Genomic DNA, 27280 nt, shown 5'->3' with positions numbered 1-27280 from the left:
GTTCCCTCATAACTCAGGTGGGATGGTTCTCCACGCACAAGTGTTTGGAGATGGGTCATGGCTGCTAAATAGTGCTGGAATTTTCTCTCTAGCTCTAAGAAATGCTTTTTCTTTTCTCAGCCTAGACTCTGTGTGTTGCTCTCCTCCTGGCTGTGTCACCAGAAGTCACTGCGTGAAGCTGGCTGTGAATGTGGGACATGTGCTCCAGCCAGGACAGCCTACCACTGCCCAGCCTACTTGGCAGCTTACTCCTTCCCAAGGATTATCGTGATGCTTACAAACTGTGTATCAGGTACGGCATGTTGATCCCCAAACCACCAGAGAGTTACACTTCCAGGAGACAACAGCCCCAAAAGAAGCCAGGGAAGACCTGGAAATTATATTCTCCAGCTAGGGACTTAAGTTGCAGGGCAGATTTTAGGAAATAAACCCAAACACTCTTCTCTGAAAAGGCCTTTCTACTGCAAAGTACTGATACCTCTTCGAGCCCATTTTATTCAACTCTCCTTCAAAACTGATACAACAGCCTACCCAAAGTAATGATTCTCACAAGAGACACTAAGCAGAGACTCCATGAAATCCACTTGTTTTGATCTTGGTATTTTGTTTGAGTAATGCTACCATGAAGGGCAATGAACGGTATCTGACCGTATTTAGAAGGGGACAGAACTATCATGCTTGCGTTCCCTGACCTCCTTTGTCTGATGTTGGAAGGTGAACTCTGCAACAAACACAGATCAGACTAGCTGTCCTACAAAAAGCACGTAGATCAACCTTACTGATCATTTCAAGATGTATCCTGTAAGCAAGGCAGGCTCTTATTTCCTGCAGAAATAAATACAACACAGACTAGAATATTACCTCCAGTAACGATATGAGGTAGAATATGCTTAAAGAAAATAAACCGGCATTATTTCCTTACATTTATAAGCCTCACTGATTCATGTATATTTGGTTAAATCCACTGAAAGAAGAAAGAGAGAGCAATTAAGGTACACACAGTTTTGATTGGAAGGTCGTGTAAAATGACTCATCATTTTGTGTCTGCTCTGATGAGAAAACACAGCTGCAGCCTTTGCTGCATGTGAGCCCACACAGACCGAAGAGATGCTGGCAACTGCAACTGAGGATGGCTGTGCAGCCTTCACCATGGAAACCCCCTTCAGTAAATGGGACAGGCCAATGGCATCAGGACAAATTCCTCCAGCCTTCTCTACCCGGGACAGAAAGGTACAAGAAAGTTCTGTTGGGATGTGTTAACAGAGAAGAGCATCCACAGCACATCCTCTTGTGTGAAAAACAGCTTGCAGGGATAGCTATTTTAAGTGTTTTATTACAGCAAGGCTTTATGAGATCTGTATCATTATATTGGCATGAAAAATATACTTTATGCCCTCCAACATTTTTGAACAAATATTCCTTTACTATTCTAAGCTTCCCACGCTGCTGGCAGAAAGTGTTCTGGAGAAATTCTACAGGGGATCCTGGACAAGTCAGGTGACAAATGCTGGGAGACTGCCACAGGAAACATGGGAAACCATTATTTGTATTAACGCAGCTATATTAAGCTTTTCTTCTGCAGATCCCAAAGTACCTTAAAATGTTACAGCCCTTTTCACAGAGAAGAGAAAACTTAGACCCAGAGATTGAAAGGGTCATCTAGCAGGCCATAAAATGAGACAGGCAGCACCTCTGATCCCAGTGTCTTCCCTTCCCTTTCACCAAGTAGGCACTGGAATCTTCACCTGTGGGGTGGCTGCTGTGTTTAAGGAGATGAGAATAAGTACAAACATGATAAAGTGACCTATTTCTGCGGCATGCACTTATGTTTGCGTTAAAGTAGTTGCAGAGGTGGTTAGGAGGATAAAGTGGTGTGGGTCAGCCACAACTTTCCTATGATGTTAGATGCTAAGAATTGCATCCCAGCAGTTCTTGTTATATGTGACAACAGAGTCTTTGGGTTTCGACACTAAACAAAACCCCAATACCTGTTGAAATAACACCGGCCTGAGATGAAAGAGAAGTATCTGCAAAGAAAACAAGAGGAGACTTCAAAGCCCTTCATTGATTCTCTCATACTGAAATAACCATGTTCTGAGCTATCACTCCATATCTCCCATCTGTTTTGTGTTTAGATACCACAACCACCACAGTGTCTTCAAGCGTAATTAACTGACACTGAAATTCCTTATGCTACAGCCATCTCATGAAGGTCTCAGAGGCTGGCACGCATCCCAGTACATTACTCACTGTAACACAAGATGTCAACATCCTAGTGCAAGTGCCCTTCTCACTGTCATTATTTCAGAGCAGTCACTATGCATGTTGCCTGCACTGACAATGGACCATGCTCGGCCTTGCCTGGCTGGGTCAATGATCTGTGATGAGCTGCTAGACCAGGGGTCTTGACTTGTTCTGGTTCATTGGTAGGAGGTGAAAGAATACCACACACTTCATATGACCTCTATGAAATTGCCAGATCCTTCAAGAGCTCTGATAAAGCTTAATCCATGGTGAATTTCTTGCGAAATTCAGGTGGTAGTGAAGTGTACCCATAGTGCAAATCTGGGAGGAAACAAGGGAAATAGCACATAATTTTCTTGTGTAAAGTCTAGTGAAAAACCAATTTGCTCTAACATTCTGACCCCAGCTTGTTCTGTGGAGTTCTGGGTGCTGTACCAGTGCACACCTTGTCATGGTTTCAATAACTGTGGCTGAGAAATAGACAGGAGTCACCATGTTGTTGAAATCCACAGAGATGAACCAACCTTAAGCAGAGCCTCAGGCTTTATGAAGACTGTACCCCATCCCTGGGGCATGTACATCCTCTTGTGACTGCGCAGAACCACGACCGGCACATCACTGAATTCCTTCAGAACTAATGTGGTAGCAAACAGAATGGGTGCAACATTGATGGGGTGACACTGAATAACATGGATATAGAAAACAGTATCTACATGGTATTGGCACAGGGTGACTGCTGGTCATTGAAGTCAATGAGAATGTTCTTGACATTAAGGGGTGGGCCAGTGAAGAATTTGTTCCTTATCTTTCTATATCCTAGGTGCACACACACATATCAAATTTATAACCTTGATCTAAGGACAAAGCTGAAAGAGCCTCTACAGCCTTGAAAGCCCAAATTGCACTGCATGGCAGATAAAATTCACTGCATTTGTAAACTGGGCTGCCTTGTCACATTTAGTACCAAGCCTTTTGTAATGTGTAAGGATATAGCACCCCAAAGCCTCGTGCTAAAAAGCTGATACCTTGTTTAGTGGAATTTAGCAGACAGAGCTCAACTCTCATAAATGACAGAACCCATCAAAGAGAGCTTCTAAAGTAAATACTTCCTTTTAGCAGGGTCTTATCTCTGCACTGGCAGATCGAAGAGCACTCTTGCACAGCTGTACAGTGTGCAGGCACTACTACTAGTCCTCTACAAAATGGACTGGCTTGCTTGTTGACATGTGAAACTCATGATGAAGAGTTTGGGTATTTTTAATAAATGAATATCTAACGTTAGGCTATTGTTTAGGAACCTAAACTAATACAGCACACAAAAAGCTCCGCAACACCCAAGGAGTCCAAGTAATGGGACTTTTCAAAGATACAAATTCATTTTATCAGCCACCAAAAAGGGATGACACAAAAATGTGTTTGAAAATGCTTCCAGGAACTTCATGTGCCCTGGAATACTCATGAGCCAGCAACACTTGTGATTTTGTAAAAATACTTTCCATTTGAAAAATTTTTTTCTGTGCCTCCATTGCCTAGTGAAAAACACATACACACACACAAAAGACCAGCCAGAAGGAAATGGCAGTACTTCTTATACCTGAAGTGCTGTCAAATATACAACATCAAGCTTGAAGATGGCATCCTTAGGTCACTTCTAAACCCAGTAATTTCCAACAAAGGTTTGATGTTGAAGGAATAATGTCACATCTAAGAGATTATGAAAGCAATAGTGTTCCTTTGGCAGAAACAGAAACTACCCACTTGCTAGCCTATCTCAGCAACTTGATGCAGGATTTGTTATAAAAAGCCTACTCTGCTGACAGAGGAGAGAGAACCACTGTAAAAGGACGAAGAGTTAGCTACCGTTTACATTCAGGTTCACTGGGTACGTGATCTGCTCTGTCCTCTCCTCTTTCATTCTTCCCGGAGTGATGGCTGGAATGCTCTGCTGCGAACAAAAAGCATAAAGGGGATCACAGGGATCAGGTGAATGAATCTCAGGCCACAAATGACATTACATAAGCAGGAACGTCAAGGTGATGGTATCAACATGAGTAATTTATTCTCCTCCTGCTTTTGCTTTGATCCCTGGGCAGTCTCCAGCAAACTGGGTCAGGGATCCCTTCCCTCTGTCTTCTGGGATTCAATGGGCCCTTCCACCAACCCAGACTCTCAGCACCCACAGTCTCTAACTGCTGCACCTTCTCCACCCGCCTGGGGATTAGGACAACACTGCTGTCCCCTTCTTAGAAACAAGGCACAGAGGAACAGCCAGCCTGTTGCAGAAATTCTTAATTGTGTTTAATTGTGTTTTGGCATTTGACTGTGAGCTCCATCTCAGCATCACTTTCTCTTGTCTCCCTGGTTTCAGGTGTGAGTTAGGCACTTAGGTACCTCTGGCTTCTGGCATAAGTGACTCCTTCAGTGCCACATGCAGACAACATGGAAAGCCTAGACCCTACACTGTCATTCTTGGGCTAATTTAGAAGGAGATCCTGTCATGAAAAATCTTGCTTTTGAGATTATGTGCCTTACAAAATACTAGTAATATAACCAGAAAGCAGAATTTTCTTGCAAGACTGTGTACTACATTAAAAAATGTGTATGTTCGAAGAAGAGAGGAACGGTTAAAAAGCAGAATAAGACTTCAACTAAAAAGAAGCATGCAGTGTGGTATTCAAAAAAAGCTCAGCATCAGCTTAACACTGCTTTCAAGTTCGTCAAAGGCAGGGAGGAACTGAAATAATTTTAGCCATTATTCCCCATTAAGGCTACATCTTCATGGCAAAAAAGGAATGTTTTTACACTGAATTAGTTATCCAGCTTGAATCAGGCACATATTGTGCATACACTTTACCCACTTCTTACTTATATGCCTTTCTTCTATGAAGGCTCTACTTCATTCAGTCCACAAGGCAGAGATGCAGAGGAACTTACTGACTCACCAGGTCGGATGAGTCGTATTAGTTCCAAGCCAAAAGCACAGAAGGAATCAAAGTGCCTTTTTCAAGCAGAACAACTCTGCCAGAAAGAATGGCAGGAACAATGCTCAGGAGAAAATTCAGCCTGAAGACTGAGTAGGAATACTATTAAGTTAATCAGAAAAGCAAACAGCAAGATCTGGGGGAAAGAGGGGAGGGAATTTTTGCATTACCCTCCCCATCGTTGTGGGGTTTGTCCATTTCTAGGCACTTGGACCACAGTCCTCCGCCCCTCAAAGTCAATCGTAAACCCTCCCTTTGATGCGCTGATACAGGGTCTGGCTCTGCATAGCAATTTATGCCTTGAAATATACAAGTTAATTGATCTTTCCAGTCTTGGTGAGGCAAGAGGTGTCTACATGGCCCAAAGACTACTGATCGGGAAACTGAAAAAGAAAGGACTGACTTTTTCCACATCACAAAGTACAACCTTGGCAGAAGTGGGAGGGGTTCAGAAAACTGTAGGGTGCAGATATCCCAGTTCTGAGCTCAGTCCATGCATAAACAGATCATTATTTTTAATGTGTGCTCCCAGTGACGCTGACAGAAGGGTTTTGGGATCTGATGACTGCATCCTGGCAGTTCCTCTGACAGACTTGGCGCTCCCCTCCCTATGCCATTCATTCACTTGGTAGTAGGAGAACGGTTTCAGGGTAATGATGAGATACACAAAAAAGGAAGCAGCCCTGCAACTAAGAGAAAGAAACTAAAAGAAAAAAAAAAATTGAAGTGAAGCAGGAGCTAACACACCAAGTTACCCAAGTGCAGACAGTGCAAGAAACTTCTCTATGTAGGCTAATCAGATAGCAGATATCTTTGTTTATACAGTCTGCCAGATACATCCAAAATAGACATCTACAAATCATTCTCTCGTCTAAAATGAGTGCAATGACACTCAGCTGTGCAAGTATAATTTTATTTTACAAATACTTGGAACTAAACTCAGCCCGGTTGCATGTCAATACACAGTATCTGCCACGAAGGGTCCTCCTAGAACTGAAAGAACTGAAATGGGAGCAGTCAGCCTCATCGCAGTCTGAATTTGTTCAGCAGTGAAATACAGGGACCTTAATGAGAAACACACTCTGCCCTGGAAAGGACAACTGGGACATGTTGTCAGCTAGGACATCAGTAACACCACCGAAAGGCAATCATTTGGCAACACATGAATTCATAGATGGCAGAAGAGCTATCATCTGCTGCTGTATTTAGAATAGGAAGTAATTGTTGTAGGGTTTGTTTGTATTTTTTAATAGCAGCCGATATAGATAGTTAAAACCACAGAACACAGCAGAAAAAAAAACCCTCACTCTAATACCTTTCTCTCTTCTCAGATATTACTATACAGTGTAGATGGTGCCATCAAATCTTGGCTTGCACGCAGCAAAACCTGCACAACAGCCCATATAAAAAAGAGGGACGCTCTGAGAAAGGGACTTCATTCGTTATCATTTATCATTTATTATTCAACTTGACTGAATGTTAGCCACGTGCCTGTCAATCTCACCCCTCTGCTGTGCTGGCACACATACACACAAAGGAACGGCAATACGTTCTTAGTATTTTCTGCAGTAGCCCACCCTAGACATAGAAACACAGAGGGCATTAATAGCAGAGATGATAGGTGAAAGAATCCCATTTGCTGCAACTTTCTGGAGTTTCCAGTGATTTATGAGTTGTTTCAGCAGATGGAGCCATTGCAGTATACACCATGAATTGCAAACTAGGCCAATTCACCACGTTCAAAGGAATAAAAGCTTCTGCCTGCCATGGAGATATTTTCAAAAGAACCCTTAGCTGTATCCAGGCAAATGTGTGTCACCCAGGCAACTACATGCTCTTTTAGCAAACGAAATGGCTTGCCCTGAATCTCCTAGGACTGATTTTTAGATCTATAGGATCATTAGTAGTTACATATTTGTATCACAACCTAAGCTTATCGTTTTAACATGTATTTGAAAGCTGGCAGGTCCACAAATCATGCCATTCAGTAATTCTGGTACATAAAAAACAGCCTTTACTGTGAATAATCAGCCAGTTTGCCTTACTGGTGCCAAAATCCATTTCTTTAAGGCTCAGATGTTACTACCACAGAAATGGCATATAGCTGCAATTGCCCAATTGTTATGTTGCAGGATACCCCTGGCTGATGGAGTGAGGCTTTCAGAATATTTACACACATATATATTGAGGAAAGTATTACAAATAAGAATACAACAATTCAAGTTTCCAGAAATACATTAATTTATGACTCTTTAAACGTTCTAGGAAGATAACTATGATCATAAACTTAAGCATAAAACAACAAGAAATTCATGGTACAATTAGAATTTGAGATAAATGGATTAATAATCTCCTGCTCAAGCATCTAATTAAGAAGAAGCTGCATTCATCAAAGGCTTCTGTTGACATTATACATTACTGAAGGGGAATTGGGATTTAATATCTCCTTGGTATGCAAACTCATTACCATTTTCCCTGATGGAGGCTACACACATATACAAGGGACAGAGATTATTACACTTATTACAGAAAGACAGAATGCCTTCAAGAACTCCATTGCTCTTATGTTTTGCATGCTGCCTAAGACCCGCTTAGAAGCTGCACAAGAGTAACCTAGCAAGCCTGCCCCATACACTTTTAAATGCTTTGTAGTTTTGAGTGTTAAAGATAGTACAGCAGCTCTTCTGCGGTGACAGTCACATCAGTTCTGGGCCATGTTACCATTGTACTGCTGGGCTGATGATAAATCAGGGTAATTTAATTGGGAAACCATGCCTGACCTACTCAGAGCCTTCTATGATGGAATGACTGGCTGGGTAGATGAGAGTGGTGGATGTTTTCAACCTTGACCTCAGCAAGGCTTTTGACACCACTGTCTCCTGTAACATCCTCATAGGTCAGCTCAGGAAGGGTGGGTTAGATGAGTGGACAGCGAGGTGGGTTGAGAACTGGTTGAACGGCAGGGCTCAGAGGGCTGTGACCAGTGGCAGAGTCGAGCTGGAGGCCTGTAGCTCCTGGTGCTCCCCAGGGTCAGGACTGGGTCCGGTCCTGTTCAACTTCTTCATCACTGACCTGGATGAAGGGCCTGAGCGTGCCCTCAGCAAGCTGCTGATGGGACAGAACTGGGTGGAGGGAGTGGCTGACACCACAGAAGGCTGCGCTGCTGTCCCGTGAGATCCGGGCAGGCTGGAGAGCTGGGTGGAGAGGAACCTCGTGAAGTTCAATGGCGAGTGTAAGGTCCTGCCCTTGGGGAGGGACAGCCCCACGCACCAGTACCAGCTGGGGCTGACCTGCTGGGAGGCAGCTCTGCGGAGAAGGACCCGGGAGTGTGCTGGGGGACAGCAAGTTGCCCGTGGGCCAGCAGGGTGACCTCGGGGCCAACGGGATCCTGGGGTGCATGAGGAGGAGCGTGGCCAGCAGGCCGAGGGAGGGGATCCTCCCGCCCCGCTCTGCCCTGGGGAGGCTGCGTCTGGAGTGCTGGGTCCAGTGCTGGGCTCCCCAGTTCAGCAGAGATGGGGAACTGCTGGAGGGGGGGCACGGAGGGGCAACAAAGATGATGAGGGGATGGGAGCATCTCCCTGATGAGGAAAGGTTGAGAGAGCTGGGGCTGTCCAGCCAGGAGAAGAGAGGGCTGAGAGGGGATCTTCCCAACGTATTCAAGTATCTCAAGGGTGTCAGGAGGACAGGGCCAGGCTCTTTTCAGTGGTGCCCAGTGACAGGACAAGGAGCAGCGGGCACAAATGGCAATGCAAGAAGTTCCATCTGAGTACAAGGACAAAACTTCTTTACCTGAAGGGTGACCGAGCACTGGAACAGGCTGCCCAGAGAGGCTGTGGGGTCCCCTCTGGGGACTTGCAAAACCTGTCGGGATGCGTTCCTGTGCAGCCTGCTCTAGGAGAAACTGCATTAGCAGGGGGTTGGACTAGATGATCTCCAGAGGTCCCTCCAACCCTGACCATGCTGTGATTCTGTAACACTTGTAGCTCAAACCAAATCTCTCAGCTAGAGTTACAGCTTTCACTCTACAGATCACTACAGCAGGTAATGTTACGCTGAAAGCAAATTAAGAGGCCGCACCACCACACCTATGCTTGCTTTCAGCACCACAAACCTACAAAGGACATGAATGGCATGTTTTCACATTATTCAGGGAGAGCTTGGCCTTATGAATAAATCAAGGGGAATCTGGTGAAATCAAGAGCTCACAAAACGGCTAGTCAAAGACAAACGTCAGGCATGCAAGGAATTTCTGCCATGTACTTCCACTACGGGCTGGAAGTCTAGCTTCTAATATATCATTCAGCCCCAAACTCCAAATCAAAGCCCTCTCATTGCACTAACTCCTGTGGTAGTTCTGGATTGAAACAGCTATTGAAATTGAGGCCAAAAAGCCCTTTTCTTTGGGGAATATATCTAAATTTAGACCCTAATCTTCAAATGAACATATGAACCTCACTGCATTACTAATGTTCTTTACAAATATATGATGTCTGAAAGGCATTTAATTTTCTTCAGTGTATATGTGGCAGACAGCTGGATTGAAAGGATGGATACTGCTACAAATACCCATCACTATACAGAGCAAGCACAATTAATAAGGAATCAGTTCACCCATGTTTTTAAAATACCTTTCTATAAAACTGCAGGAAGCACAAGCAAAAGAGAAGCTGAAAAGAAGGAAGTAATAAACCATCAAGAAATAACTGTATTATACACTGGTGTGAAGACACTGTTGGTACATATGCTCAGAGGCTGAGCTAGGCTGAACTTGCTGGCAGCAACGGCAAACTAAAACTTCTTTGGGGATCATCAATCAGGCCACTGCAAGTTGGGAGTTGCATTTATGGGCTCAGAAGAGGTTACCTAGAACTGACACAGTGAAAAGATGAGACTGCAAGTAAGGCAAAGCATATTCCTGGCCAGCTGCTAAGCCATGCTCCTGAGAAGGTCAGACCTCTCTCATAAGGAACCTTCTATGGACGAGGTAAATTGCAATGACACCAGATGAAAAAGAGTGACAGAGACTCTATATGAATCTACGTTTATAAACTGCTCCTGTAGACTTGCCTGTGTAGTCCAGGGGTGGCTCTTCAAACCTTTTTGCACCAGCCTGCTGAATTAGGGAAGGGAATTAATACCATCTCTCTGTCATCTCAGGAGGCTGCGTTTCCATGAGACATTAACTCCGAAACCTAAACACTAATTTAAAGTCAATGTTTTTAAGGGTGTCATTCCCAATCAGCTTTGCAGAGATCGCTAACCGTTTTGGTGTAGACAGTCAGAATGAACCATGATGATGCCATTACTTCCTCAACTAACTATTCAGAAGGAAGCTAAATGCAAGGGGAAATTTAAAAGTAGAGGAACATTATGCAATAAAAATGTAACCTCATGCAGGGAAACAAGATGAGAAATGTTTATTAGAACAGGAGCTAAGCGTCTCTTTTCTAGTACTTCCAATGGGTTGACCTCAGCCAGCGGCCGAACACTCACCCTGTCTCTTCCTCACCCCTCTCTCCTGCAGGATAGGGAGAAAATAGGGAGAAGGTGAAAAGACTTATGGATCAAGTTTAATAGGGAAAGCAAAAGCAAAAAGAGGAATTAATTCACTACTTCCCATCAGCAGGCAAATGTCCAGTCGCTAACTGGGAAGTAAGGTCTTGGCATGTGTAACCATTGCTTGAGAAGACAAACACCACGACAATGAGTGTACCCCCTTCCACCTCCCTTCCCTGAGCTTTTATTGCTGAGCACAATACCATATGGTATGGAATATCCCTTTGGTTGGTTGTTCCAGCCATGCCCCTTCCTCATCTGTTGCCCACCCCCACTGGAGGACGGAGCAGAAAAAGCCATGCCACCGTGCAAGCACTATGCAGCGACAGCCAAAACACTGCTGCATTACCAACACTGTTTTAGCCACAAACGCAAAGCAGAGCACCATACAGGCTGCTATGAAGAGTCAACTCCATCCCAGCCAGCCCCAGTACAATGCTTCATAATAAAATTATTCTTAATGTTTAAAGCCACAGTAGGCTTGAATGTAAAGGATGTTATAAACAACTTGCTGCAATTTTAAGCAATTGCATTAGATCTTTATCTTCAAGATCTGACTCACACATTTCACATCATTAACAATTTAGATACGCTAACCACCTCTGTGTTTCCACCCTTTGTGGAAAAGCAGCAACAAAATGCTGTGCACACCATGTTCCCAGGTGCATCTGAAGTGCTGAGGCCTGAGCAACAGGCCCTGAGCCAAAGCATCTCTAGATGTACCTGCCAAATGAACATTCTATATACATATATATATGCACATTTTTAGTATCCAATCATTAGCAAAAATATGCATGATCATTAGTGAAAGACGCAGCTTAGATAGAATATAATCATAGCAAAGATATAGTGCATCCTTCCTTGCTTAGAGGCAGGTAGTCAAGGCCATGAAACCAGATATGTGGCCTTGTCTGCAAACCAGTGGTTAAAATCAAGTAGATAAGGGAAACTCCCTTGGTGTCCCCTGAGCCCTGGCCAGGCTTTGGTGGGATCTGAGAGGAGAGGGAAACCAGGCGTTTCCGCATTTGTAATTAGGTGAGCTTGTTTATTCAACTGTATAAAAGCTGGACCCTCTTGCAATGACTTTGGAGACCTCACCTACGAGGGGACACCCTCTGTAGGACTTCTCCACTGCCAGGACAGGCTCTCCAAATCCTCACTGTAACTGGGGCTCCCCAGCACCTGCGGGTCTGGATGATGGTAGCATATTAGGGCAACTGGTGATGTATCTTTCTTAACCACTATGGTCTGTCATATGTGGTAGCGATCAGGTGCATTACCTTGTCTTGTTCTATTCTTGCTGTATTATTTCACTTACTATTCTATTGCTTTAAATGTAAATAAAGATAAGCTGACCTCTTTAACTAGGTGTCTGATTCCTTTGTGCTGACCTCATCTATTGGCAAAACAGCATCTCAGTTCACCAGCCATTTTGACATTGGTCCAAACTGTCTCTCCTGAGACACACAAGTAGGTCTCACCTGGCTGAGAATTTGATCTCCTTCACTTGGTTCTGTTTGGAACAAAAGTTTCAATCACATGAACAAAGCTCATTCATACAGGAAACCAGTAAGTCACAGCTACAGAGCTGCGAATGCTTTCTTTGGTACCTCATGTCCCATCGACAATTACCACCTAACAGAGTTTGGCATTTACAAACTGTTGCGGAACTGAGTCTTGGTATGTGGAATGGGCACATTAGGAACCAAAACCCCCATCATGTTCCACCTGAAGTAAAAACAACTATCATCCAGTCTGACATCTCTATCAGAAAGCCATGAAAGTGTGGGCATGCAGAAATGAAGGAGAGAAACAACTCTGTACTGCCTACAAGTGTCAGAAAGGAAGTAAAGAGAAAAGCTAAAATGTGTATGACACATTACTTAATTCACTCAGAGGCGTCAGGATGGAGACAATTAGTCAAAAGAGAAGAAAAATAAAGCATTTGCACTGAAGCACCAAAGGAGGTTTTGATCTCTTTAAAGACTGCTGATTGTAATATTGAAAGATGCTATCAACAAAAAAACCCACCATTGCTGAATGGATATAACTGCACTTTCTGTAGTGGATTTACATCTATTTATGCCATGGAAATATTTGGCCCTGAAGTTCTGTGAGAAGGAGACAGATTTTTGGACTCCATATTTTGACAGTAAGGTCTGAAGCCATCACTCATCTCAATGAGATTACTCTAGGTTTTCCAAACCTTCCCCAGTGAATGTGCTTTTATTTTACTAGCTCTGCTTGTAAATACAGGATTAAAAAAAAAGGGAGAAAATCAAAAGATAGGCAGTCTCTCCTAGAAGAGGTTAAAACCCCCAAAACCACAGCTGGGTTTGTGTGATAAAGCCTGCTGCTGAGTGCAAGCTACAAAGTCCAGAGAAAATACCTTATGGGGTTTTGTCACTTTCGAATGTAACATTCCTGGATATTTAGCTGATGACACTTGCATTCTGCTGACTCACTGGCAATGAGCTACACTACTTGCCACTTACAGGGGTGTTTAATGAAAACCAAGATAAAATTTATAGGATCAAAGAGTAGTCCATGCCTGAAAGAGAAAAGCTGTCAGATTTGAGGATTTGCTGTGACAGGATGGTCTCAGAGCTACAGAGCCACTCAACAGTCAGAAAATGCAAGCTGCCTGTCTTGTCTCTTCTTCGCATTCTCCCTGCACTGTGAATCACTGGACTTCTTCCAGATGCGATGCTCAAAGCGAACTGCATCATCCTCTTAATCCTTTGACTCCAAGGGTTAATATCTTAGACTGTCCCCACACCATCACGTGGGATCCCTTGCCTGGTCTGGCAAGAGGTATTGGGTAAAGAGGGTGGATCCCGCAGGACTCCACAGGCATCCTTTCAGCAGCTCAGAAAATGCTGCTATCAGCCCACCTCTTAAACGTTTCCCTCTAGTTCACAACAGCTACTTCTCTGTCTCCCGAAGATGCCAGGAATGCAAGCAAGAAGCTCTGGTTTTGCTCTGCTCCTCATGGACCTCCTAGTTGCTATTATACTAACAGCCTTTCCCACTGGGGCATAGAATTTTTGGTGTGCTAATTCCGACTATAATCACATTATACTAGTCAAATTCTTGGTATGTATTCAGTGTAACGTGACATTTATATAGCACTGCTTTACATAGAAGGATGAAAAAACACCTCTTCACAAGCTATGAGCAAGATTCTCTACTTCTTGACATGATGCAGTGTGCTCCACCAAGGTGCTGTCAGATTTCATTTCCTGTACGTGATCAGGGGAGAAACAGTTTGCATCTTTTCCTATTCTAGCATGCCTCAAAAACGTGAGACAGCCGGACCAGATATCCACAGTCCAGAAATGACAAGCAGCAGCCAAGAGGCAATCAGATGTAAGGTATTCAGAGATTCCGCTGGTCAAAGAGAGTAAGCCATGGGTCAAAAGGAGCAAACTCTGACAAAGCAAAGGGAGATTCTGTTCCTAAGAGCCCTAGAATATGAGCGTCCAGCCCATCTAATGCTGACAGATGAAGGACTAACGCTGTTAACACTGAAGCCATGGTTCAAAGAGCACAGGCAGCTGAAAACTTGAAATGCAGGTGACTGCCATTCTCTCCAGCTAGTGATCCTTAGTCACTGGTACAGACAACATGGCAAATGAAGGGGGAGGGGGGAGCAAGCCAGATAAAAGAAATATGAATGAAGAAATTGGTAGCATTCACGTTTTGCTAACTTACTGATTACACACAAGTGAGTTGATATGAACCTACTCTCCCTGCAATTCAGAATTCAAGCTCTTATTCTAGATCTTCAGAAATAAGTGGTTGTGTTTTCATTCAGGAACTCATTCACTTCATAAAACTCTCCAGACTAACGTAAATAAGAGTGAGAACCTACAATGAAGAAAATTATTATCAGGATACAAAGATAAAAATATTAAAAATATCAGTAGTTAGATATTACAATTATTTATTTGAGTCTGAAAGACAAAGAATAATCTTTTCTTTACAGGGTAAAATTTGCAGATTTTAGTTTGCTTTTACTGGACATGTCCTGGATAGTTCAGAAAAAAAGCTCAACATCATTTAGAAAGTGAAGCTCATACAGCACCCCACCGCTGTATCTTCCTTTTGAACACATCACCAGTTTCCAGTTTTTATGTAATTTCTTTAAAAAAATATAATGCTCTCTTCTGTGCACAAAGACTGATTAATTAGATGGTTTTTGTCTCTGGACATTAAGCAGCCTTTTGCTGAATACTGTTGGAGTGCATGCAACTTAATTGGAAGAGCATAATTTCCAACATCTTCCTAGGGTATCTTCTGAGAATGATGAGACATAAGAAAAAGGAAATTGCTGATGTTTAATATTTTATACTGTAGAAAGGATTATTTGTTTTGCTCAGCAGCTTCAGTACTTTAAAGGTAAAAAAGGGTCTCCCTCTCAAGAATGAACGCAGTACTTTTCTTTCATCGACTTCATGTGAGTGGATGTGAATTAAATCAAAATACATGTGGTTTTCTACTCACATCATCACAGTCACCCTGAAACACCAAATGTTTGCGAAGTCTCACCCCATTTGAATTTACTGCAGATACAGAACTCTATGCAGTAATCAGCAATTTTCTTTATTTCCTGCTGAAGGTAGTTATCACAATTACCATCTTCCCACACTTCTAAACAAAAACAATAGTAAATTGCCATCTAGGAAACTTCAAATGGAAGGAACATCAACAACTGCAGCAGTATTCCCATCTAAATTATAAAAAAGTTTTAGCAACATGGCACCCCTACTTAAAACAAGAAGCCTTCATCAAATGCTGGCTTCTGATTTAACTTGTGACTTTCCACTTACCAGCAAAACTACCCAAGTTAAAAATGTCTTGGAAATTGCTGAATCCACCCCCACATAATAACAGAGTTTCACACAGTGAAAGACGGCTGGAAAAAAATATTGAAGAGTTCAAGGAATGCTTCTGTTTTCACTTTGGTTGTCAAAAATGCTGTTTGCAATACCAGCTATAGCACCTGGTTTATCTTACCACTTCAGTACTCCTTTTTAATAGGTGCCTAAAAGATTTTGAAATGCATTGTACAAGCTGGACAGAGTCCCTGTTGACATTACTGCCTTCTGGCTAAGACACCCTTGGCTAGAAGCTGGAAGCCAGATGACCCTTCCCATGGGATGCCGGGTTACCCTAAATCCCTTCACTTCTTCTGTGGCTGCTCTCCTATCTGCAGAACGCAACACAATCCTTCTCCCTTCCTTCACATGAAAAGGAACGACAATTTGAGATGTAAATATGAATATGGTGTATTGTTAATAGTGTTGCTGAGTCTCATGTCTGCAGATAAACTGAACAGGAAAGTGATTAGCATCTTGGTTTGACTACTGACTTGTGCTGCTACCCCTTTTCCTTCAAAAAATAAAGTTGTACTGGACTGCAGAATCTGTCTCTTGGAGAGCAGTATTTATTCATATAATGTGGCACTTACATCTCTTAGGATAATCCTACCGAAGCCAATTAGTTTAGTTGAGTTATATGGCTGTATTTGCACAACAAAGAGATTGCAAAAGCTTGTATCAAAGATACAGTATGACATTACTTACAAATAATAAATCCCACTGCTGCAGGGAAGTGAACTGATTAGGAAATGCAAATTTGTTGAGTGAAAGTTCCAGGAGGGAAAGGAATGATCTAAGTAGCATCAGAAGGCCCAGAGGTATGGGTGAAGGGTATGTGCTATAACGTGTTGCCTTCTATCAGCTGGACATCACAAAACGCAACGCTCTGCCTCAGAAGTGTGCACACCGCATGCCGGGGTTTTACTTGTGCATTCAGGGTCCTTCGGCCAGAATTAGACAGTGAGATTCTGGCTCCACTGAAGTCAGTTGTCTCATCTAGGGATCTTAAGACAGCGAAAAACTTTGCCAGTATTTCTGATTACTTGATAACAAACACAAATTAAGTAAAGCAAGTCATACTATAATCCTGTATGGTAATAGAGATTCTGCATGAGGGGACAAAGGCTGAATATCAACCTTCATTTGTGCTGTGGTTTAGTCCAATATGAAGAGATTGATGATTTCTCTCTCATTTTGACCTTAAAAAGTAAGCTAAGAAGAGGTCACAAGGAGTGGTACTTGCTACGCCCATCAACATCCTGCAGCTTTTCCAGTTGTCTTTCTTCATGTATTTAATGTTACTTAAATTACCCATGATGGCAGTATCAGCTAACTCTGTCATAACATCATATACACATCCTGTCATGATGTGTTACATATCTGCTATAAGTTAGAATTAATTAACCACATTTGATTAGGAATATAGTTATAGGAACTATTTTAGTGGAATTTGTGTTTGCATAGCAACTGACAGCTACTATGAAATCCTCTGTACAGCCCCGTACCAAGGGTCAGAATCACGTAGTAGGAATGCTTAGAACTTAGATAAGTTTCATGATTGAATGAATGACTGGATACAGTGTTTACGTGTAGCCTAGGAGAATGTATTGAGATGTCAAAATGTAGAATTAATGGGAACTGGGGGAAGTCGAATGAAGCAACTCGTAGCTACCTGCCAAGAAACAGTGAATGTAGGTAAAAGGTAATTCTGGCAGGGGGTATCGCGACCACCGACTCATGTACCACCTACCCGAATAATACCCCAGACCCATTTCTAGACCTTTCTAACCTTTACTGCGCAGAATTGGATATGGGAGGGGAGTATGTTAATGATTTTGGGGAAATACTATGTTTATGCATGATTACTTAATGAATATGTATGATTAAGTCCTATAGAAGGTGTATGGTTTTGAAACTTGGTGTGCGTCGATCGTGAGATGACTCACTCGTGCACCCGGCCGTTAATAAAGAAGTGTCTGCTTATCTACATCACATTGGTGTCGATAAGTTCTTTATTCCAAGATTTCGGTAACAGATGCATTTCAGCAAATTTGCTATACATACAGACATCCTGCTCGGATCAAATGAGTGTCCCAAGAAGAAGCAGGTAACGTAATTATGCTTCCCTGAATTTATTAGAGAGATTAAATTGGCTGGATTTTGTGGTATTCAAGATTTAAGTACACAGATGGGATGTCATTTGGTTTCTAAGTTTTCATTCTTTCCCATACTTTGCAATCTTTTGAATTTATCTGCTGTACCTAGAAGTAATTCAGGTTTTCCCCATCGCAGCTCAAACCTACTTCTGTAGTATTTTGCTGTCATTACTCAGTTTTTGGCATATGCCTTTGCCTCCTGCCTCTTTTGCTCCACCACCACCTTCTCTCAACATCTCTTTCCTTTATTTCTTTTTTTCTTACAGACTTTTGATCCTTTCTTTAATCTGGTTATTGAGGGATTCTATTATTCTTTGTCTCTGTAAAGCTACAGGGTCTGAGTCCCCTCTCAGACTACTTCTACTAGTGCAGACATAAAGGGTTTTGACTTCACACAAACACAAGAGGAGAATGAAATCTCCAGTTTACAAATCCTCCAAGAACAAACAAACAGTCTCAGTTATGCCACAGAACATTCCTTTATACTTTCAGGAAGGTCTTGGAATCTTATTTACGAAAATATAATAGGGTTTAGGATGCTGGGCTCATTGCTCATATTTTTATACTAAGATTCACACACAAGTGTTCAAGAATAAGAACTTGTCTAGTACCTTTCTCAGAATGAGAAGGCAAATATACTACAAAAAAAGAGTAGTTAGGCATAATTTTGGCTACCAAACCCATCACTCTTTAAAATCCTCAGACAAGAACAATTCTTTGACTGGTTTTTCATTGTGTAAACATCTTTCCCTTTGTGTTCTTCCCTCTTTACCTTAGGCTTTCTTCACCTCTGTGCCTTATTTCAGTATCACATGCTACAGGCTGAGACATTGGGACACAGGGAAAAGGTGCTTTTCTTTCTTTTTCCAGATGTCTTACTTCTGCACCCTAGAAAAAGAGCATAATCCATTTGCATAGTTCTCTCCTCTTGCTCACAGTGCAAGCTTTCTTATTTAGCATAGAGATTTGTTTCCTAAACCTGATTAAGCAGGTCATATTTCTACTAATCCAATTTAAAAAATCATAATTTTATCAGAACTGCCCTTTAGAAAGCTTTTGGAAGTTGCTCTAACTCATTTGGAACATGTGCACGCATAGATGGATTTCTTTTCCAAACAGAAAGACTTCACCTCTCATAAAAAAAAACCACAAAACCAACACGGGACAATAGTTAACATTGCTAACTCTAATGTAATGTCTGTTTTCTGTACCATAGGTGAAAATTCAGCATCTTAGAAGAAAAGATCTTTTACATTAAATCTCTTTTCAGTAGCATGCATTTTTCCCTTACAGCTGTTGTCACTGTTTAACATACCTGACTAACGGAAAAAAGGGAGCATTCTAAAATCAGCACTGTGCAGGCGTCACGTTGACAAGCACATGTGAATGAATTTCTTCTGCTCCTGGGTCTCTATTTCTGGTGCTTGTCTAACAAATTAATGGCATTTAGATTTTTGCAAATCCAGCACACCACAGTTCACAAAAAGTCTGCCATTTCTTTGTTGGCTGGATTTTTATAGCCTACCCTGCCACGGTACCCAAGGGATGTGTAAGTGACAGAAGTAGATCATTGTAAGGTCTCAGTCTCCGCTGTCTGTGCTTTAATTTTCTTAGTATGAAATAAAACAGTGCAAGATTTAATGAAATGGTGCAAATTTGATTATTTTTGCATGGGTTTGACTTTGATAAAGATATTAAAGTACTAGCATGCTAATTAATGAAGACAAAACAATATCAAATCACAATGGATGCAGCTTGAGCAAACAACAGCATGTAGAATACTGAGGTCATAAGCATTAAAAGATAATTGAAGAGGCATCAGCTTACGCCTTAGTCATGGACTGAAAATGTCATTAAACAAATCATCAACCCCTCTATAAATAACTGTCATTATTTTTCAGGGACATTGTCAGGTCTCTGCATTTCAATCCTGCCCAATTGTTTGTTTTTCTTCCTTAGCACAACAATGACCAAAATATTTACTAGATTATTTGAATCTTATTTTGTAGACCACTGTATATAGAAAGAGTAATATTATCAGCATATACAGCTTAGGGAATAACAAAAAATAAAATTAACATGATGAAAAATGAACTAATTTTGAAACAACAAAACAAGAAGAAAAAAAAGGCACAAGGTCAGGTCTAATACAAAGTAAAATTCAAGTAAAAATGGGGGTAACCAGTTTTTATGCTTATACAATCAAACCCAGGATTTAGCACACAACTAGTTATTTGATTCTGCCTTCAAAACATGACTCCAATACTTACTTTATAGCACTGAAATAATTTTCCTTGGGATGTAGCCTCACTCTGAAATCCGTGGTATACATAGCTCATCGGTACTGACTTCTGCCCACTCAGCACAGGCACATCCATCAGCCTGATCTTGTACTCTGCAAGATGACCCACATCCTTAATTGCAGAAAGGAAACACGGGGATAACTAACTGCATGAGAGGCATTGGCTCAGCTTTTCATACAGCTAACAGGCAAACTCATGAACGTATTTATGCACCAGGGCAATCCCTCCACCTGCCAGGGGGCAGACACTGCAGCAGCGGGTTGTTACTGCTGCTCTGCCCCCAGGTTTGGCCAGAGGACAGGGAATTTTTCAGCCATCAGCACTGGCCGTGACTAGAGCACAATGCCGTCAGGGAGCAACCACCAAAGCCTCACTGCTGTAAATTCAGTCTTGACAGCGTATTTAGACGAGATATGCCTTCAAGATAGCCCTTTTACAGAGGTCTGCCTGCAAGGCCGAGGCTGGCATCCAGGGGGGATGGTGGCCACAAGGAATTGTCCAAGGCCCAGTCCAAAAGCAAGCCAGAGCCGCTGCCACAGCCGCCCCTGGCTATCAAGGCTGCTGGTGGCGGGCCGCCGGCGGCACGGGCAGGCCCAGAGCTCCGCAGCTCACGGCGGCTGCTGAGGCCCGGCATCCCCTTGGCTCGGCCCAGCGCGGCTTGCCCGGGGCCGGCCGGGTGCAGAGCAGAGCCGCCGCCGTGCCGGCCCCGCCGCCGCGCCAGGCCAGGTCCGGACCCCAGCGCGGGGCGGGCCGGCGGCGGCGGGCGGTGCCAGGGCGCATGCGCCACTGCGGCGGAAGCCCTGAGGCACCGGGGCGGCTCCGGTACCCGCTCGCCCCGGCATGGCCGATGCGTATTTGCCGGTGGGCCCCGGGCTGGGCCTGGAGGAGAACTTCCTGTCGCTGGACGACATCTTGATGTCGCAGGAGAAGCTGCCGGGCCGCGCCGAGAGCGCCCTGCCGCGCCTGGCCTTCGCGCTGGGCCAGGGGGCCGGCACCGGCGACACGATCCCTGAGGTAACGCGGTGGCGGGAAGAGCCGCAGCTCCCAGCAGGCACCGCGCGGGGCGGGGGGCTGGGCGCGCCCCCCCTCCCGGGCCGGTGGCGGGGCCTGCGCTCCCGGTGCGGGCCTCTGCCGCGGCCCGGGGCCCAGCCGCCCCCGGCCCGCTGGGGTGGCCGCACACCGCTGCGCGCCTGCGGCTGCTGCTGGCCGCTGTTCACTTGGGGTTTTTCTTCTGCTGTTTAATCACCTGACAGTTATTGGATTGTACAGCATCATTTAAAAAAAAATAATCCACTTTCAGGCTCTCGCAGTAATAATTAATGCTTCTAAAGCGTGTCTGGTTTATATTACAATTGTAGTGGAGTGTTCTGAAAGCAAAGCTGACGTTTGCACTCTTGGGTCATTCACCAGCAGAGCTTGATCCCGCCCAGGGATGCTGCCCCCATATTTTCGTGGCAAAAGGACAATTTTGGGGTTTTCTCACTCGTGCAGGGCTCAAAGCTGGAAATACCCCTGTGGCTCGCCAAAGGCCTGCATGACAGCAAAAGAAGAATCATTTCGGTGGAACTGCCGAAGATTTACAAGGAAGCCTGGAGGACGGTGTTCAGCGCCGATGCTAATGTGGTTGATCTGCATAAAATGGGGCCATACTACTACAGATTTGGCTCCCAGCTCCTGAATTTTGACAATCCAGAGAATCCTGAGATAGCTCAGACTATCCTGCAGGCAAGTATCTGAACTGAGTCTGGAAATTTGGTTTCTTCCTGTTGTTCCCAGCTGCTTAGCAGTCTTCAGGAAAAATATCCTGGTTTAATCCAAATGACTTCTGGATTGAACATGGATGTCTAGATCAAGGTATAGGATGACCCCTTTGACAACTGCACAGTCTAGTGCTGGAAGCCTCAAGTATGTATCCAAGAGTGTAATTCTGGCTTGGAGTTTCCACAATATAAATATGGTATATCATAAAATCCTGTAAAAGAAGATGAGAGGATATGTAAGATAATTTAATTGTGCCTGTGCTGCAAGGCACAATTAATTCACCCTCTATTATTTCTATTTTTCTGTCCTCTTTTTAAAGCTCTAATGGTGAGACTTCACGCTACTGTGGGCAATCTGTTTCAAAGCTTTGCCTTCCTAATCTTAGAAGGTTTCCTCTAATGTCTAAAACTTTTTGCATCAATACAAGCTCTGTTCTGTTTGTTTCATACAAAGTAAATGCTGAGGACAGATTATTCTCTTCCCTCCTGCAGCAGTTCCAGTTCATCTGGTATCTGTGTGGGTCATGCTTTCTAATCTCTGATTGTTCTTACTGTGCACTGCTGATCTCTTTCCAGTTGATCTGCATCCGCTGTGATGTGCAGTGCCCTGAACAGCATGCAGTGTCCTGCTCAAGACTTGTGCTGATGAAAACAAAAAGATTACTTTGTGAATTCATCATGTAGGCCACAATGCTCTTTGTGGTGCAGCATCTTGGTTTTCTTTTTCATGATACAATAGCATTGATGGGAGTTGTTTGCAGTCCACAGTAAGATGGCACAGATTGCATATGCAGACAATTGTTCCTCTTCCTGCACTTGTATGGGCTCCCTATTTCTGCCTTAATGAAGAACCTTATGTTAGTCCCAGCTGAATTACATCCCATTGTTTTCACACAATCTTTCTAATTTGCCAGGGTTATTATGAATTAAGAGTTCTGCTCCCCAACATGCTTCCAGCCATCCCTCCTTCTTTGGCATATTGTTTGCTGATTTAATAAGCATAACTTTTGTTCCTTCAGTAAGTTTTTAATTAATATATCAAACAGTACTTGGTTCCAGATAGACTCCTGTTGAACTCCACTCAGGACGTTCTTCCCTCCTGATGAGCTATGGATAAATGTCTTTACTGGCCATCTGTGGGTACTTTAGCTAAATCTTACAAGAATGCCCCATGACAGATGCCTGTCTCCTGCTTTTCCTACCTTTGTAAGTCCTAGCGTCCTGCCAGAATAGGAAACTAGGCTGGTCTTGCAAAGTTTGTTCTTGGCAAGTCCATGCTGGCTGTTACTGTTCTTTCCATTTTCTTGCAGAAGCTTATGTATAATGTATTTGTTCCAGTATGTTTCCAGGAATTGATACCGATGGATTTATTATTCCTTGGCTCGTCCTTCCTCCCTTTCTTTAAAAAGATAGATACCATCTTTGCCAGTTTCCGGACTCCATGCTCAGTGAGCTTTTAAAGTTAACCGCTAACAGCTCTGCTATTTCTTCAGCCAGCTCTGAGTAGCCTGGGGTGATTGCTATTGGCTTTTTTATTCTTCCTCCACTGTTCTTTAAATGAAGGCTGATGCAGAGAGGCTTTAGAGCACTGCTGCTTTATTGGAGTTGTCCACTGAAAGCTTGCTTTCTGCATTGAGGAAGTGACCGCACCTTTCCTTGCCTTTTCTCTTTCTGCTAATGGACATCTTGGGGGAGAAAAGCCACATTAGCACATACTACTTGTTGACAAAAAAATCAAAGCACGCAAGGTATGCTTTCTCTTTATCAAAAGCAAACGAGAGGGGAGTTGTGCTGACTTCAAAAATAAACAAAATGCCAAAAAACCTCCCTCTCCCAAATATTCAGAAACTATAAATGTGAAGTATAACTAGTGAAAAAGCCAAAATTACAGTTGTTAATTTATAATTTATTTATCCTGTGAGTAAATCTCTAAAATACTACAGTTCTGATGATTGTAAAATCAGCTTCTGAAATAAAACCCACAATTTTCAAACACTTTTGACCCTTTTTTCTTTTTAATTCTCAAAAGCAAAGAGAGGGAGAGAAATAAAGATGCTTAAATATGTCTTGTTGCTTAGCTTTTTAAAATGTTATTTATTAGTTGTAGATTTGTTTCCTTGACTTTTTTAATGGTTGAGTGTTTTCTTGGCATACTGAAAATGGCAGTTTGGCTTGACTTCCAGGCTGTTCACAAGTTGCATCCTGATGTTCCTGCAGCAGCTGCTGTGGTACGAGATTGATTTCACCTGCTCTAAAGCAATGACTGCTTATGAAGTGAGATGGAATGTATCATAATTGTGTTATACCCTGTGGTCTGCTCAAGCCTGTCATTAGGAAGCAGCCAAAATCTAATTCTGTGCTTGCTTCCCATCCAGTATATCGGGCACTTGCTCTCTCAGCTCATGCAGGAAGTAAATGGTTTGTCTTCATATCCAGGGTTAATAAAGTGTTATGTTTTTTGCAGACTCTTGATTAGTTACTTTTGGCTTTTCAGCCTTGAAAGCTTAGGCCTCTAGCGTTTGAGCTGAAGAAGCCTCTGTGTTAACCTGTCAGTAATTTTGCTTATCTCCTTTAGACATTTATTAGCCGTTTTCGTCGTATCATGGACTCCTCTCAGAATGCCTACAACGAAGACACATCAGCGCTGGTGGCTCGGCTGGATGAATTGGAGCGAGCTTTATTTCAAGCTGGCCAGAAAGGGCTGAATGACTTCCAGTGCTGGGAAAAAGGACAGGCTTCTCAAATCACAGCTTCCAGTCTGATCCAGAATTATGGGAAAAGAAAGTTCACAGATATGGATGGTTAAAGCCTGAAGAACATGCAGCTACAGTGAGCGACACAGAGATTTACAGTCTGCCTGTCACGGAGGAGAAGGATCTCTCAGCTTTGGGAAGGACAGGCTCCCTGTCCGTTAATGGGAATTATTCTCTATAATGTCTTTGGATCAGACTAGTGCAACTTTTAAAAGCAAATGGCAAGGGTGTGAAAAATAGATGGCATCACATCACTGAATATCTTTTCAGCTTACTAGCTTACTCGTAGCACTCCTGAGGATTTTCAGTTAAAAGTGTTTACTACCTGGCTGAAAGGGTATGAGAGGATTTTGTACAAGGGTAATTAATATTAATTATTCTTTATATTCTGAATGTATATTTACAATACCAGATCCCTTTGGAAAAATAGTGTAATTCTATGTATTTCATCTTGCCCTTCCCTTTCCAGCCTCCTGGGAACAGCTGTTTCCAGGCTCCCTGTTCTTTGGAGAGCCGCAATGATGCAGGGAAAAAAAAAAAGTGGTAAAAATTGCGTTGAATTTTTCCCTTTTCTTATATATGGAGGCAGATCAGACTCTTTGTGAGGCTGGAATGTTTTTCTTTGCTGACGTTTGTACAGTGTTAATGCCCTGGAGAAAAATACTTCCTCTAACCCATGTAGCAAGTGAAGTGGCCATGCAGGTCTCAAGTGCCACCTCATCCTCTCTCGCTCTCGCTCTCTCTCTCTCTCTCGGCCCTTCTCAGCTTGATGCTGCATGGGGTGAAGAATGTTCTCGTTTGATGTGAGTGACTTTTATGATGGACGCATTTCTGTGATGGCTGTTAAAGCTCTTCCACTTGTTTTACAGAGGAGGCAACAAAGAGTTAGTCCAGACCAGATTGGAAGCAACAACTTTAATGAAAGCTCTCCCCCATTAGCAACCTCTGAGCCATCTGTTTTCCCATGAGGAGTTCTTCTGATTACTAAATTTGGTTAGTAGAAGGGACAGAGCAAATGAGCTGAGTTTCCTTCCTTCTGATCCATTTGAATGATCCTAGCAAAGTGATACTAGTAAATGTCATTCTTGCCAGTAGGAGTGAACTGGAATTGGAACTTGCTGAACACAGTGGTTATCCTTCCACATGGATGCCCTTAAACCTAGATTGTCTGAAATCTCACTGGACTGGAGGCAGAGAACAGATGGTTATCTCTGTAGGACTTAGTTCCCATAGTCATCAAGGTGGTTGCCCTTTGGAGGCAGGTATTTGACATCTTGTGGATGTCTTATCTGCAGATGCTTCTAAGATTCTGTAGAAGGTGGACCTTGCAGAGTACGTAAGTGGAGGAACCAGAGTGTAATGGTATTGAGTGATTCCTCTTCTGTGGGAATCACTGGGAGATGACAGCAAGATCCAAATCTTGGAGTTGTTAACTGGACTTGCAGATGCACCTGGATGTTTGGATACTTCAAACTGGAAACCTCAAGTACAAAGGGTGCACGGCCATTCCTTGGGCAGAGGAGTGAAAACTGCCTCTGGAGGTGGTGAGAGGGGACAGTGTGCTGGCTTCACAAGCACCTTGGCATCTCTGCCTCAGCTGCACAGGGCCAGCTGTCCTGCCGCAGGAGACTAATTGGAAGTTGTGCCTAAGGAAGTATTTCAAGTACATGCAAGGTCAAACGCTGCTGCACTTAATGCCTTAATGGCACATAATAGTCTGTGCATTTTCATGCAGCTTTGTCTTTTGTCAGTTTCCGGATTTTTATATGGAATAAATATTTTGTAAGGGGATGCTCATGATGTAAAATGTCTGTTGTTAATTGCCTTGCAGCAGGAAAAGCAGTCATAGGTCAGAAAGTGCAGGTCTCTTAAAAACTGGCCATGACAGATAATGCAATCCTGCTTATACCATTCCCCTCTCTTACAGGTAACACGGTTGGGAGCTACATTTGTGCAGTCGTTTGTGTGTAGTAGTTTTTGTCTTGACTTATCCCATGTGGGTAATAGCTGTTTGCTCAAGTCATGGGTGAGACATGGCCGACCAATCAATAAGCTATTGATTTTATAAATTGCATTTCTGTGAAACACAAGTGGATGGAGGTGATTCTGTGTTACCTTGACTTTGTTGTAGAGTGGTGGGTAGCAGGTAGGAGTTGACTGTCTGTATTCGTACCTTACTACTCCAGGTGCTGTGGCATAGACTTCATGTAGCATGTCAGAGCTGTGTTGCTGCAAGGAAAGCAAGTTTTCATCCACCTGTGATGAGAAGCATTTTTTAATTGGAAGGATTATTTTAATGAGATGATGACTTTGAGATCTAGTTGGTTTATAACCAAACCCAGTAGTTCATCAACTTCTGGACTGGTTTTGGTGACTATCCAAACTCATTTTTCTGCATTTGTAAGAACATTTTTCTTCTTTACTGCTGGGAGAAAAATCAAGCAGATGGTTGCTCATTTGCCAAGAAATTATGCAGCTACTTTTAAGAATGGGAAGAAAAAAAATCCCTGAAGTAGTCCTCAGTGTCACTGGATTTTTGTAAGTAGGCAATGTCACTTTTAGTAACCCTCAGTGTTTAGGAATAAACAGCAGTAAGACCTTTAAAAAATCTGATGTGGTGGTTTTGCTTTGCAAGACTGGCTTT

The 27280-nt window shown here is 43.0% G+C and overlaps 1 protein-coding gene and 1 long non-coding RNA gene across 7 annotated transcripts; one reads left to right on the top strand and one right to left on the bottom strand.

The window, feature by feature from the left end:
- Positions 1-2509: 2509 nt before the first annotated feature.
- Positions 2510-20850, bottom strand: LOC121098105. 6 transcript variants are annotated; one of them, XR_005831164.1, is made up of 5 exons: positions 20091-20792; positions 18593-18708; positions 12138-12294; positions 2769-4189; positions 2510-2565 (listed from the first exon to the last, which is right to left on the bottom strand). It is a non-coding gene; the product is annotated as an uncharacterized LOC121098105 (long non-coding RNA). The 6 variants fall into 6 exon arrangements; XR_005831167.1 differs by having other exon boundaries at positions 4105-4189; XR_005831163.1 differs by having other exon boundaries at positions 2516-2878; positions 4105-4189.
- Positions 20851-20883: 33 nt separating this feature from the next.
- On the top strand, positions 20884-26722 carry GINS3 (GINS complex subunit 3). Its single transcript, XM_040615739.1, has 3 exons — positions 20884-21137; positions 21615-21848; positions 24459-26722. The coding sequence occupies exons 1-3, from the start codon at positions 20964-20966 to the stop codon at positions 24687-24689; spliced, it is 639 nt and encodes a 212-aa protein (XP_040471673.1). The 5' UTR covers positions 20884-20963; the 3' UTR covers positions 24690-26722.
- Positions 26723-27280: the final 558 nt, after the last annotated feature.

The sequence above is a fragment of the Falco naumanni genome, chromosome 15 (assembly GCF_017639655.2).
Source record: "Falco naumanni isolate bFalNau1 chromosome 15, bFalNau1.pat, whole genome shotgun sequence".
Lineage (NCBI taxonomy): Eukaryota > Metazoa > Chordata > Aves > Falconiformes > Falconidae > Falco > Falco naumanni.
Note: the sequence above shows the minus strand (reverse complement) of the source record. Positions and strands in the feature narration are given on the sequence as shown.